Genomic DNA, 13,974 nt, shown 5'->3' with positions numbered 1-13,974 from the left:
AATCGCTATTAAATGGCAATTATATTGACTAAACAAAACATAATCTGTGCAGTTTCTCAGTGGAACAAAAAGCTGCCTTGCCATAAAGATGATGTATTTGAATTTGATTTTGATTATCTATTGTATGGTGGATTCCTTAGTCACTATGTACTTCTGGTATAGCCAGTACTGGATTCCTTTGTGGGAGCAACTAAATATAGCCATGAACATTTTTTAACATTGTTATAATCAGAACTAGATGTACACTCCCAAACAGGAGGTTTTACCAAGATAGGGTCCAATTTACTTATAATTCTAGTGAGACCTCTTGAAGGTGCTCACGGGAGTTATAAGTTCTTCTGATTTTCTATGCAAGCTTATACTGGAACCGAATTCCGGCACAGTGGAATGGGGTGTTACATCCTTGTCTAACACCATAGATGATGAAAGGTGAAAGGCAATTACAACAAATAGGATCTCATTCTTTTCTATTTCACAAAAGGTGTTTCTGAAGTTGCTGCAGGACACAGAGAAGATGCCGCAGGTTCCCTTGTCAGTGGATTCAGGGCTCTCTGACGTTAATAGCTGTGAACCAACCTACCAAAACTGTAAGTAGAAAATTAATCTTTCCTCAAAAGCAGCTGTGTTCATACAAGCAAGAGACTTGTAGCCGAACAGGGTGAAACTTTCCTAGGTTAGGCATCATGTGAAGAATGTTACCATAGGTTCCTGCTGTGCTCTGGGAGTGCCCTTTGCTGTGCATGTGAAGTAACTGAGTAATTCTCCTCATGCTTCTCACTTTGAGAAGGGGCGTTTTGAGCCAAGGTTTGTGTCCTCTGTCACAATAAGCCCCAAACAACGCTGTCCCCAAGACAGAGGACCTGTGCCAAAGAGAACTGTAACCTAATTGTAACTCTCATTCACCAAGTGCAAACATGGTGGGTTGGTATTTTCAAACCAGTTGTGACTGGCTCAGCTCCCCTCCCATTGAAATCTGTGGGAGTTTTATCTCTGACATCAATGGAAGCAGTGAGGCCAGTGCTGAATGCTTTTCAAAAATCTCTCTGCAAATAGTGTGTGGTAACTCATACATTAGATAATTCACTATTCCTGCTTATTATTTTTCTTGTTGTACATGTATAGCAGTGGAGATGTGAATGGGGAACAAATGTGACAAGGGTTCATCTGAAAAATAAAATTAAATAACATTGAAAACTCCCTGGAAGATGAAAAAGCTTGTTTGATTAAAAGGTACAGATTAGGGTTATCCTTTTATTTTATAACTAACATAGAAGTCTGTATTAATGGAAGACTCCAATTAGATAGCACTGTGCAGTGTCAGAGCAGTTTGATTTGTTTGTTCCCTTTATGTGGCATTTTCATTAGGGTCAAATAATTGCAGTTTATACACTAATCAATATTTGAATTGTACTGTACCTATTAATTTAAGCTATAGTAACTACCTAACCTTCCAGGCTGTTCATTTGGTCATTAATTCCGTATTCCTGAGGCTGAAAACTTACAGTTAAGAAAGTACAGAGATAATGCCATTTCCATGGGAAGGAAGATGGAGGAGAAATTTTCATTCATGTCTGATGACTGTCATTCATCATTAGGGACAGCTGTGAAGTATAGACATAAGGGCTCTGGAAATTGCTCAAGAAAGCTATCTATCTCTGTTAGTTAACCAGAATACTCCATGGGCAATAGCTTGACCTGTGTAGTTTTGTATCTGAAAGCAGACTGAAAGGCAGTTGAAAACTTTTCCTTTGTCAAATGAATTCAGTGGATTTTGAAAGGGCACAAAGGCAAACGCCTGAATTATTAGGAGGATCAAAATTTAAGAGCTGTGAGATTAAGCAAATTAGGGTTAGGGAGCTGTTGGGATGAAGCACGCTAGAGAACATCGTTGGAGTCAGTCCTTGGACTGCTCATTTGCTTTGCCTACAGAAGAACTATCTATCTTACATGGCCACACCAACCAGAGGAAAATGGATGTAAGGGTCCATGTCAATAACTTTTGGGTTAGCATGAATCTGTAAGGGTCAAGTCTGTGCAGTGAGCATGCCCCACAAGGGGGATGGCAGCGGGGCAGTTGCACTAGGATTTGGAGTTTCACAAGTGCTCAGAGCTCCTGGCTGCTGCTGCTCCTACTGCAGCTGCAGCAGCAGCTGGAGCCCCAGGCCTCCTTGAATTGCCAGAAGAGTGCCAATTTGCTCTGAGGGCTGGGGGGTGGGGCACCTAGTGCCATGGCCCAGGCAGTGCTGTGAACTAACTGCACCAGGCCCTGCTCCTTCCAGCTGAGGCTCTGCCCCTTCCAGGGATGCAGAGCTGCCTCCCCCATGAAACCTTGCTACAGGGCCCACAGTGGGGCTATCTATTCCCTTCCCCATCCCTCGCAACATTCAGCCCTGGGCATGAATGTCCTGAAGCAGTTGTTGGAACCGAAAGTAACTTCCCATATTGTTGTACTTCAGAAAGTTTTTTGTGGATCAATGATCTTTCATTGGAATTGATAAATTTATCCAATTCAAGTCCATAATAAAGCCAAATGAGTGTATCAGAGCTGAAAGCTGATATGATCTGTTTTCCCTTTAAATCTATTTTTACAACATTTAAGATGTCTTGTTCCATTTGCTCTTTAAGTAGAGAAGGTCAAAACATTCTGGACAACATTCTGATAAGTGCTACCTGGTATGTATAAGGGTGTCAGAGTCAAGTCTTCTGAGAATACCAAGTTACACATCTTGGAAAGCAAGCCATACCTATGGAATGAGGTCTGGTGTTCTAGAAAGTTGGAATTTGAAAAAGGGTCATAGTAGGCCAGTAACAGAACATGAGAGCCCATTGTGATGCTGTCACAAAAAGGGTTAATGTGATCTTTGGACCTATAAGGAGGAGAGGAGTGTGAATTTGGAATATTGAGGTGATTTCACATATGTATACAGCACTGAAGAGTCCACAACTGATATACCATGTCAAATTTGGCATCCACATTTTAAAAAGAATGTTGAAAATTTGGAGAGGCTGCAGCAATGATTCCCCAAAATGATTGAAGGGGAGAGAAAATGCCATACCCTGAGAATTATAAATAGCTCAATCCACTTAGTTTATTAAAAAAAAAAAAAAAAGAAGTGGTGGCAATTTGAGTGTCTAATTCTACGGAGACAAAAAGCTCAGTATAAAGGCCTCGTTAATCTAGGAGAGAAATGCACAACAAGCCCCCATAGCTAGAAGCTGAAGCCAGAGAAATTGATGATAAGTTGTGTATTTCTAACCATAAGGGCAATTAACCACTGGAGGAATGGAAGTGGTGACACTTCTCTCTCTTGACATCCTCATATCAGTACTGCATAACTGTGGAAAACTTATTTTAGCTAAATGTAAGTTATAAGCTCAGTTCAGACGTAGCTTGGTGAAAAGTATTGGTCTGCACAATGGGTTCAGACTAAATGACTTTATGGCCTTAACCCTTTTGAATCCTGGGTGGACATGCCTACTTTTGACAGAATTACAGAATTTGCAGATGGCAGGAGGGCAGTATGTATAATATATCTGCAGACATATTTGCTGCTGGAGAGTTTTTAAACAGAACTTTCTTTTCTGTCCCCTGGAGAGTTTTGCATAAAAAAGAAGATGGATGATGGACTGTAATAAATCTTTCAACACGAGGTCTGCATGTCTTACTAAAAAAAAATTAATGTTCGCACACAGAGAAAACTGGCTTCTCACAGTCAGTAGAAATGTATCAAGTTGGGAAGAGGTAGCTAGCAGGGTAGTGGAGCAACTGGTGTTCGTTGACTCTGTATTTTGCATAGGTGTGTGCTCCCAGTACACTAGAGCTGGAGCACTTTGCCTAGCAGTACTTCTAGGCGTGGCATTAATGTCCAGCATCCTTAGCTCCACCCTGAACATATCAGAGAGGTGGTACCTTAACCCCCTTAGTTACTTCTTACCACTAATTGTGGAAGCTAGAGCTCTGTGCTGTGTCTTCCACTCACTTTCATTTTCTGTTTTTGAGAATGTTCCTTGTATGTAGTAGTTGTTTATTATCTTAGGTTAACTTTGATGTTAGAATAGTATTAGGGAAATGGTTGCCCCAGTGTGATGCCCTCACCAGGGTTCTAGATTGTCCATCTGGGTGTGGGGGCGTCTCCAACAGCAACTCCCACATGAGTTGCTTGTGTCTCAGTGAATTACATACAGAAGAGCAGTGCTCTGTCTGCGAGATGTTCACTAAGTGGACTCAGCCCAGTGAGACCTGAAGATGCCTGTTAGAGATCACTTCAGTACCAAGGCCCTGGTTGTTGTTGGATCCAACAGGTGATGCCACCTCATGTTCAAGCTCTGGCATTTCCACCAAGAGGGAAAGGGATTGCATACACTCTGGTGTGGCGAGGAAGAGGTCCTGTAAAATGAATTAGGATTGCTCCACAGTGCAGGGGGGCTTATAGTCCTCAAAGAGCAATACTTACTGGAATTTCAGTCCCTTTGGCATGTGGCATGGAGGTCTGTTCAACTACTCTCCAAACTAAGATAATCAAGACCCCATATCATCAACTTCTGTTCTGGCCATAGGTTGTCTTTTGAGTTCGGAATTGATGCCATTGGCACCAGCACCCACTTTCTCCACACCAGTGGCATATCAGTTGGAGTCAACATACCCAATTTGCCTCTCATTCCTGGTTTCTCAACTGACTCAAGAGCACTCTGGTTCCATGGCTTTTTCCTCCTTGTCCTCAGTTGTACTCTTGGCACCTTCTGTCCATATTGCAGAGTTGCTGGGTTCATCAGTACCACAGCCTCAGAATGCATCGCAAAGGCTGACTCCAGGCCCAACACCAAAGCCTCCCTCAGTGCTGGCACATATATGCTGTCTTGGTGGCAGGTCCCTTTATACAATTTGATACTACCCTTAGCTTTGGCAATAGCACCTCTCCCATCACTGGATGAGAGTGTACCTCATTCAGTATGGCTTGCGCTAATCCCCCATTCCTCTTTTGGACCAAAGCTGCCCCATATTGGGCCTCAGGCAACTTTGTTTGCCCCCTTAGGTCTGACTCCCCTGTTGTCACCAGAGAACCTCAGGGACTCTTTCATGTCCAGTTCAAAGTCATCCTCTACTTCATCACCACCTGACAAGGGCTCAAGATCACTCTTGGATCACCATCATTTCTGAGATCAGCATCTTTTCTGCAGTCAGGAGAGAGACTGTTGGCCCAGTGGCTACTGTTTAACAATGTCATCCTCACCTGTATGCTCAGTAGCCTCCTTGGAACACTCTTTCATCCCATAGGTTACACTCCTCAACCTATCCCAAGAAGAGATCACTGGTTCTGATGATGGCTTCCACTCCCATATCATCACATTTGCTGTTGCAGGTGACTGCTGCACCTAGTTCCTCTGGACCTCAAGCATTACTCTGAGTAGATCCTGTGATGAGAGAGCAGCAGCATTGTTGGCCCAGCAAACCACCTCTTGGTTCCCTTGTAGATGACTCTACGATGCTGGAATTTTCCTCTTTATGCTCAAGGACTTTAAAGCATATCAGTATTTTCTAAAGTGAATGGGTACTACCTTGGGCATCCAGGCAAAATTCCTGCAGGACACTATGGATAACTGCTGAATATTCTTCAGTCATCAACTCTGTGAGTCTGCAATCATCAGCTGTGGAGTACTCCAGCTTCATTACTTCCCATGTTTAAACATTCAGAGAAGAGGAACTTTGTTCAGAGTTTCATAAGATTTTTTCCAAAAATTACCATTGACTTTTTTTTTTACCATGGACAGTTATTTCCAGTTATACACATGGTGCTAACTCCTGCCCCTAACAAGGAAGAGTCCAAGAGGCTGGGCTTCATGATGTGAGGATAAGATTATTATCCCAGTTTCTATGAAGATGCACATCACAAACCAGGAGGCGTTGGGTTCCAAATATGAACTTTTTAATTTGGTGGCCATATCACACTGTCTGGAGTAGTTCATGGCTCTTAGTGCCAACTTCAGAGCAGTCTGTCAAAAACAGGGCAGAGATTCCAAACTAGTTGTATGTTCTATAATTAGACTCACCAACCCAGCATCAGAAGTCTGAGAGAGAGTTTGGGTGAAGGACGGGGTTGTTACCAGGGACAGAGGAATGGATGCAGAGGAGGATTCTGGCCTGGAGGAGGTGTGTGGGAAGGAGAGGAGGATCTGGGAGGGAATTGTGACTTGGGTAAAGGGGAAAGTAGATTTCAAGGGATTGGGTGATGTCCAGGGGCAGGGAGTTGGGGAGTGGGACAGGGTGAGTTGACAGAGGCAGTCTCTGGCCAGGAGGAGCTTAGAGTGGGATGCCAAAGCAGGATCCTTGCCTGCTGCAGACCCAGATTGCTCAAAACATCTCGCGGCACTCTCCATGTGCCTCTCTGTACCGCACACGCCTTGTGGGGGGGAGATTTTACCTGCTGCCCTTGCCACCAGCCAGAATCATTGCAGCTCCTATTGGCTAGTTCTGGTTCTGGTTACTGGGGGGCTCCTGTGATTGTTCTGGGGGCAGGAGCATCACACAGAGTCCCCTCTCCAGTTCAAGGCTATGTGTCACTTCAATGAATCTGCAAGCTGAGGCAGGTAGTGGGCCGGATCAAAAGGCTTGGTGGGCCAGACCTTGCCTGAACCTGCTTTATATGCTTTACTTGCACTGTGAGTGCAAGTTAGAAAAATAGTTGCCATGTATTCACTGCTATTTATTCTAAATTAGCTAACTGGATTTACGAATATGCTTTGTCCACTTTTTCTCACAGTGTAGATGTATTGCATGTGGCTTTTACTGAACAGGCATTGTCGTGATCCTACTTGTTTTACTTCTACAACATTTCCAGAATTTACTCCTAGAAATACATATAGGTTGTGGTTGTCCTTTTACTTCAATGTACTAAAAGAGTGAAGTGAAAAGGCAGATGCAAAAATAACAGGTAGTAGAGATAAAATGCTTGCACTTATCTTAACTGTAACTGCTCAATAACATTATCTATTTGTCCACATCACCAATCAGATCCTTTAGCCCCACCCCCGTCTTCCTTTTTTTGGATTAGGTCTTCATTTTCTCATTCATTAATATGAGTTTTCTAAAGTTGGCACTTGAAGTTTTCCCTGTTTGTGATGAATTTCCCTCTGCCCCATAATTCAGTTAGTTTTCAGAAGTTTAAGTCATTGAAACAAATTACCAGATCCTTACGTATACTGGGTGTTAAACCATATATTTATTCTTAAGGCCTTGTCTCAACAGCCCAATACAGCTTTTTTGAATTCTCATTCCCCTATTCTCAATTTCATTTTGCTGTCATTTTTTCCAGACTTGCTTAGATAGTTCTGATCTCTGTGCTTTTTCTTGAGTTAATTCAATTAGATATTCCTTGTTTCTCCATTGAGTAATGATGAGCAAATATATAATCCTGCACTGTATGACTCAGATTGACATGCCTAGTAAAAGTCTTTAGAAGAGATATCCATCAGTTTTTAGAGAGAAATTATTGTGTCATACTCTAAATTTAGTTTATTTTATAGAAGAAAATGAAAACATGGTGAATGGGGGAAAGTGTTTGTAATAAAGTCTAATGTAGCATAAAATAGAATGACGTTTGGAAATCAAGGCAGTTCTTGGTAAATAGTTTACAGTACTTTATTTGAACATTATAAAATTAGCATCATCAAAGGCTCTGTGTTTACTTTTCATGTAAATTGCAAGTCATTGTATTATGTAAAGTATAATAATCTACATATTAAATTTACATATTACATATACAAGGCAAACATACATGTGACCTTACTGTGCTGTGGCTTCTCAGACTACATAAAATATTTTTAACTGTGTTAAACATAAAAAAATAGATTTTGTAAGCATTATATAAGTATTATTGAAAGAAATTACTACCATAAAACCCATGGTACATTACAGTGCATGGTCTTTTTAAATTCAGAAAAGGAAAAATTATATATTTTGGGGAACAAAATTTAAGGTGAGCTAAATTTTGATCTTTACACTTTGACTTAATTCTCCATGTAAAATTGAAATACAATTATTCCCTCCCTTGTAGTGATGTTTCAAAGGTACTTTCTGCTACTTCAATAAAAGAAACAAAATAATAATGAATTTCAGTGTATACTACAGCAGTGAATGAAACTGAAAAGCCTGGGATGATTTTTTTTAAACGATTATTATTGCATTAGAGACTTTGGATGATATAGTAATGGGTGGCAGGAATGCCACACCCTGAAGAGGGTAAAAATGAAATACTGAAAGCCTGCTAATTCGTTAACTGGTTGCCACCTCCAGTCTGTCTACATAAAGTTAATTCTGGCATTTACTAACTTTGCTTTATTTTGCAAGGTCAATTTATATCATAACTTACGTAGCTGCATCACAAAATTCAGAATAACTAAATTATTCAGGTGTATCTGAAGCTGAAGTATTATGGTGTTCTATTGTACAGCAGGAAAACTACTACTAAGAATGCAAATTGCTAATTAAAAGAACTCTTTCTTCTGATATAGTTTATAAAATAGCTAATGAAAGAGCTGTGATGGTGAGTCATTGATGTTTTGTCTCATCTGATGCATGACTACCTAATGAATCACTACCATACATAAAATACAGCTTGTTATGTTTTAGAGTTGTGGAACAAGACTGTGCATAGAGTTAATGGTATCTCATTGTAAACTGCAGTTTCATTTGATTACAGATTTCTGAAAAGAAAAATAAAACACATTTTCAGCTAAAATAACTCATGCCCACTCTGAGACATTTTCTTTTCTAGTAAGAATCACTTATTTCCATTTTTTTTTTGGTTATTCATTTCTGAATTATGAGATTGTTGCTTTGGACACTTTTTTTGCTGCAATCATCCTGAGACCTTCCAGTCCAGAGCACAGAACTAAATGCAAGTCCTGCTTTACATTCTTCCTTGAATGGGCATGTGGTGTGGTATTAGGATTTAGGCTGGCTTTTATAGCTCTGTGTGTCGGGGGGGTTGTTTTGTTTTTGTTTTTGTTTTTGTTGTGGGAAAGGTCTTGTGAGATCTAGCAGCCTCCGTTCAGAGAAACCTAGATCTATTTGTAGTCACTGAGGTAGGTTGTTCAAAATAGGCCCCATATGAGTAAGTTTCGGTGTAGCGAAGGACTAAAAATAAATTTCTCCTTAGCCATGTCTACACTAGAGAGTACTTTTGAAATTCCAGGCCCTCTTCCTAAGACAGCGCAGAGCATCTACACACACCTCAGTCTCTTTTGAAAGGAAAATCGAAGGAACATGCCCCAGCTTTTGAAATTCCTCTTTCTCACTGGAAATAGAAAAAGCTCCCCCTTTCGAAAGGCACTTTTGAAAGAAAATGTGTAGCTACTCCATGACCCACTCTTTCAAAACAGCAGAGTCCGCCATGGCGCCAGCCAGCTGGAACACAGAGACATGCTGCCTAGGGCTTGTGGGCCTTTAAAGCTGCATGCACCCAGAAACCCCGTTACAGGAAGCTGAGAGTGTGTAGGCAGCAGCCATTGCACAGGCTGCCCCTACACACTGCAGCGAGATCTCCAGCAGCTCCTGGAGCACCATGACCAGCAGCCAAACATATGAGGAGCCCCAGGGCTCCCCTTCTGAGTATGCCCATGGCTTGGCAGGGATCCAGCCAGGAGGGAGAAAAGCAAGCCCCCTCCTGGTCTGAGCATGAGCTCAGGGACCTCCTGCGGCTGTGGGGACAAAGAAATGGAATGTGGCCACTTCTGCCCAGCTGGCCAATGGCCTGTCCTCCCAGGGCCACTCTGTCTGCACGCCTGACCAGGTCAAGAGTAAAATCAAGGATCTGCAGCAGGGCTATGTCAAGGCCAGGGACTCGGCCAGCCAGTCAGGGGCAGCGCCTACATCCTGCCCCTTCCACAAGGAGCTGCGGCACCTCCTCAGGCCCAGGGATACCACCTCCCAGCCCACCATCCTGGACACCGCCACCAAGAAGCCCCACCCAGCGGACAAGGAAAAGCTGGGACCTGCAGGCAGCCCCACCACACTGGGACCAGACACAGAGCCAGCTCTGGAGTGGTCAAGTGAAAAGGGTGAGCTGGTCATTGAGATCTGCTCCTGCTCCTCCAGATGTGTCTCTGCCAGTTGGGCATCCCCTAACCTTGGCAGTGGACCCTCTGGTAAGTACCCGACAGGGCGCACGGCCTGGATCACAGGGTGGGGGGCTCTATACATGGCAGAGGGCCCCCTGCAGACCCTGGCTGGCCAGAGTCCATCTGGGCTCTGGCCCTTGGGATAGCATCATGGCTGCCAGTGCCCTTCAGCACCTGCTACCATGGATAGCACCATGGCCTGCTCCCAGTGGGAAGGGGTGGGCAGGGCCAAAACTTGCAAGGGGGTTGCCCCTTCTGTATTCTGTATTCCCCAGGGCCACCCTGCTCTTGGATGGGGGATGAGGACCTGCTGCCTGCCCACAGGGCACAGGTTCAGGATTCACAGCCTGTCCCTCTCTTCTTTTCCATTCCTGCAGCTGTGCCATCAGAGGGCCAGGAGAGTCTCACACTCTATGTGGTCCCAGACAGCCCCCTGAAGGTGAGAGACAATGACCGGACAGACCCACCACTGACTCCAGGCCATCCCCACTCCCGGAAGGGCCAGAGGAGGCACTCCGAGGACATGCACCTCACTACCTCCGTCCAGTGCCATATCAAAGTCACAGAACAGCATCTCCACCTGGAGGAGGCCAAAGCAACCTGGTGGAAGTTGGCCTGTGGGGAGCTGATGGGGACCCTCAGGGATGTGGCAGGCACCTTCTGGGAGCTCCTGACCTGGCTGCCCCCTTCCGCTGCTCCTCCTACTGTGGCCCCTTGCTACTGCCCCTCCCTGTCCCATTCCAACCCTGTCGGGGACTCTGCACCCAAAGAGGCTATGGATCCCAGGGATGGCATGGCATGAGGCCCTGCACACCTTTCCTGCAATGAGGTACCCCCGTAAGGAGCACTCGTGTCCCCTGCCCTTATGTAAGTAGTTTGCTCCCCTTTTCCCTTGTGTACATAGTTACATGGTTCCATTTTATGTTGTTGTTGACTGCACAGTTTGGTTAAACAGAACATACTTCATCTTCCCCACATCCCATGTGTGGTTTGGGTGGTGGTGATGAGGGGAGGGAAGTGTGCGGGGGACCTGCTGGGGGTGGCTGAGGTGGCGATCAGTGGGGCCTCTGAGCAAAGTGCTCATGAAGGGCCTCCTGTATGCGGACCCCACCCCGGTGGATCTGGCACTTAGGGGCAACAGCTGGCTGTGGGTAGCTCAGGCCCGATTCAGCCACCAACCCCTGCATGAATCTCTCCCTCTTACTCTCCACAATATTATGGAGAGATCAGCAGGTGCCCACCACTTGGGGGACATTTGGGAGGCCTGCCTCCAGATGTGCCAGAAGACAGCACCACCAGCCCTCCAACTACCCAAAGGTGTGCTCCACCACATTTCAGACAGGGGTTAGCCAGGAGTTGAAGAGCTCCTGGCTGGGGTTGGGCTGGTCATATAGGGCTGCATGAGCCAGGACTGGAGGTGATAGGCAGCATCTGCCACCATGCACAGACGTACCATGCACAGAGGCGATAGGCAGCGTCTGCCACCGTGCACAGAAGAAACAGCTCCTGCTGTCCACCAGGGCCTGGAGCACCACAGAGTGGTACCTCTTCCTGTTGATATATTGGTCCTTGCTGTGTTCTGGGGTGTGGATTGGAATATGGTTCCCATCCAGGGCACTGAAACAGTTCGGGAACCTGAGCAATGTGAAGCCAGAAATGGTCATGTCCAGGTTCCCCACATGGGTTACCTTTTGCAGGAGCATGGTATTCAATGCCCAAACCACCTGCATGAAATGGAGGACATATGCACCCATGAGGGCATGCGTGGAGAGCCAGGCCCCTCCTGGCTCATGTTCCTCAGCAGGCCCCCTCTCCTGGAATCCCCCTCCCCCTGGTGGGTGTGTGGCCTGAGCTTGCCTCAGCTCCATGGTGATGGCCTTGATTGTGGCCTTACCCACACCAAACTGGCGGCCCACAGAGCAATAGCTGTCTGGAGTGGCCAGTTTCCAGACAGCTATCGCAACCCTTTTCTTGAGAGGGAGGGCGCGTTGCATCTGGGTGTCCTGAAGTTGCAATGCAGGGGCTAGCCACTGGCAGAGCTCCAGGAACGTCTGCTGCCGCATCTGAAAATTTCCGAGCCACCTGTTATCCCATTCCCCCATGACGAGGTGCTTCCACTACGCGGAGCTAGTGGGGTAGCTCCAGACTCAGCGGAGAGCCCTGGGGGGTTCCAGAGGAGTCACGGGTCCAGGAGTTCCACGGCCGTGGCAGGGGACCAGCCCCCAGCAGGAGAAAGAGGGAGGCCACCACTACCGAGGAAAGCAGGGTGACCACGCCGCTGGTGACAGCCAGAAGCAGCTTCAGCTGCTGCTGCTGCTGGTCTATATTGCCCTGTGTGCTTGGTGTCTGTTGGGCTTGTGACAGCTCCACAGGCCTCATGCTGTGCAGGGTGAGGCTGTTGGAGAGGGGCCTTTTAAGGGGATGAGCAGCTGCAGCCTGGAAGGGCTTGTCTGCCATGCGACCCTGTCCATGGTGTTTCCTGGTCTTTCCTTTAGAAAGGGCACTTGGGACAGCATAGGCGCTCTCTTTTGAAGGAGTGGGTGGCCCTTTCGAGAGGGCAGATTGGAAGCACCAGCCTCTGATTGTGTGTGAACACTGAACTTCTAAAAGACATCTTACGATTCACTGTTGTTGAAAGGGGGCCTTTTGAAATCGCTCTTTAGTGTAGACGTAGCTCTTATGAATAGTAAGCTTATTCCACCAAAAGCAAAGAAGGCTCTGTGGCATACAAGTGAAGGGATTTCCTCTTTCTTCCTTCTGAGAATTGCTACAACTGGAAATCTAGAGAGGCTATTGGCCACCAAATAAATAAATAAATAAATAAATAAATAAATAAATAAATAAAATCGCTATCAAGTTTTTGCTAATAAACTCCTTCATGTTTTGATGTACTGTGTCTGCTTTGTTGTCTTGCGGGTACTGTTGTTTTTGTGTATGAATTAAGTTCTGTATGTCACCAAAATCTTCAGCCTCTTGCTTATCAGATGTTGATGGTCATAACCTTGGTTTTCCAGGTTCAGTCCTTACAGCCCACATGCTAAAACACCTAATATAGAAGCGAGAGCACAGAAAGCACAATAAGGACTTGCCAGACACCCACTACATCTGCAAGAGATGCAGCAAGGACTGTCACTCTCGTGTGTGTCTTCATAGTCACAATAGACGCCATAAATGAAGTCCTCAATTGAAACTTTAAAGGGCGCGATCCATAGTGTATGCAGACTGAAGGATGCCTACTACTACTACTACTACATAAATAAAATAAATCCTCTACCCAGTGCCTGAAAAATAAATAAATAAATAAATTGGCTAGCTCCATCTGCAGTTGGAACCAGGAAAATCCCTTCTACTCAGCTCATAGAGTTGCACTGAATTTCTCTGTGCCTCCTGTCCAGCTTCAGCTATAGTAATTCCCCAGCAGATTCCAGATGTTTTTTTTAGGGGGTCTTGTCTCCCACAGCTGCTTATCCTCTTATATTTGTGGATCTTAAGCCCCACAGGGAGCTGTTCTTGCAGAGGGATGCAGATATAAATTTTGAGGAGTAAAGGGACTTTGAAGTAGCCTGGGCACTTTGAAGTACCTGCAGATTAGCCATAGCTACACACAAACCGGCACTGTCGTGAGTGCCAGAGATTGGACTAGATGAGTGGATGACCTCTTGAAGTACCTTCCAGTCTTATGACTCTGTGGATTCCAAGCCATGTCTAATCCCTTTATACTTTCCTTCTTAAAGCTCTTTTCATCCAAAAGTCTCAAAGCTCTTTTTGAAAATCCTTACAGCACTTGTGAATATCTTTGTTTTACAGATGGATAAACAGATGCCGAGATGGGCTTTGGGCAGGTCCCTTAACCCCACA

At 45.2% G+C, this 13,974-nt stretch overlaps 1 protein-coding gene across 1 annotated transcript in view; it reads left to right on the top strand.

Annotated features, from left to right (window-relative positions):
• ABCA13 (ATP binding cassette subfamily A member 13) overlaps positions 1–13,974 on the top strand; it is a 316,624-nt gene that overhangs the window by 166,405 nt on the left and 136,245 nt on the right. Inside the window, exon 42 of the mRNA XM_074986018.1 lies at positions 482–587. Coding sequence (XP_074842119.1) covers positions 482–587 — 106 coding nt within the window. The remainder of the gene's footprint in view (positions 1–481; positions 588–13,974) is intronic.

The sequence above is a fragment of the Carettochelys insculpta genome, chromosome 2, assembly GCF_033958435.1.
Source record: "Carettochelys insculpta isolate YL-2023 chromosome 2, ASM3395843v1, whole genome shotgun sequence".
NCBI lineage: Eukaryota > Metazoa > Chordata > Testudines > Carettochelyidae > Carettochelys > Carettochelys insculpta.
The sequence above is the reverse complement of the archived record's forward strand: the minus strand, read 5'-3'. Positions and strand labels throughout refer to the sequence as shown.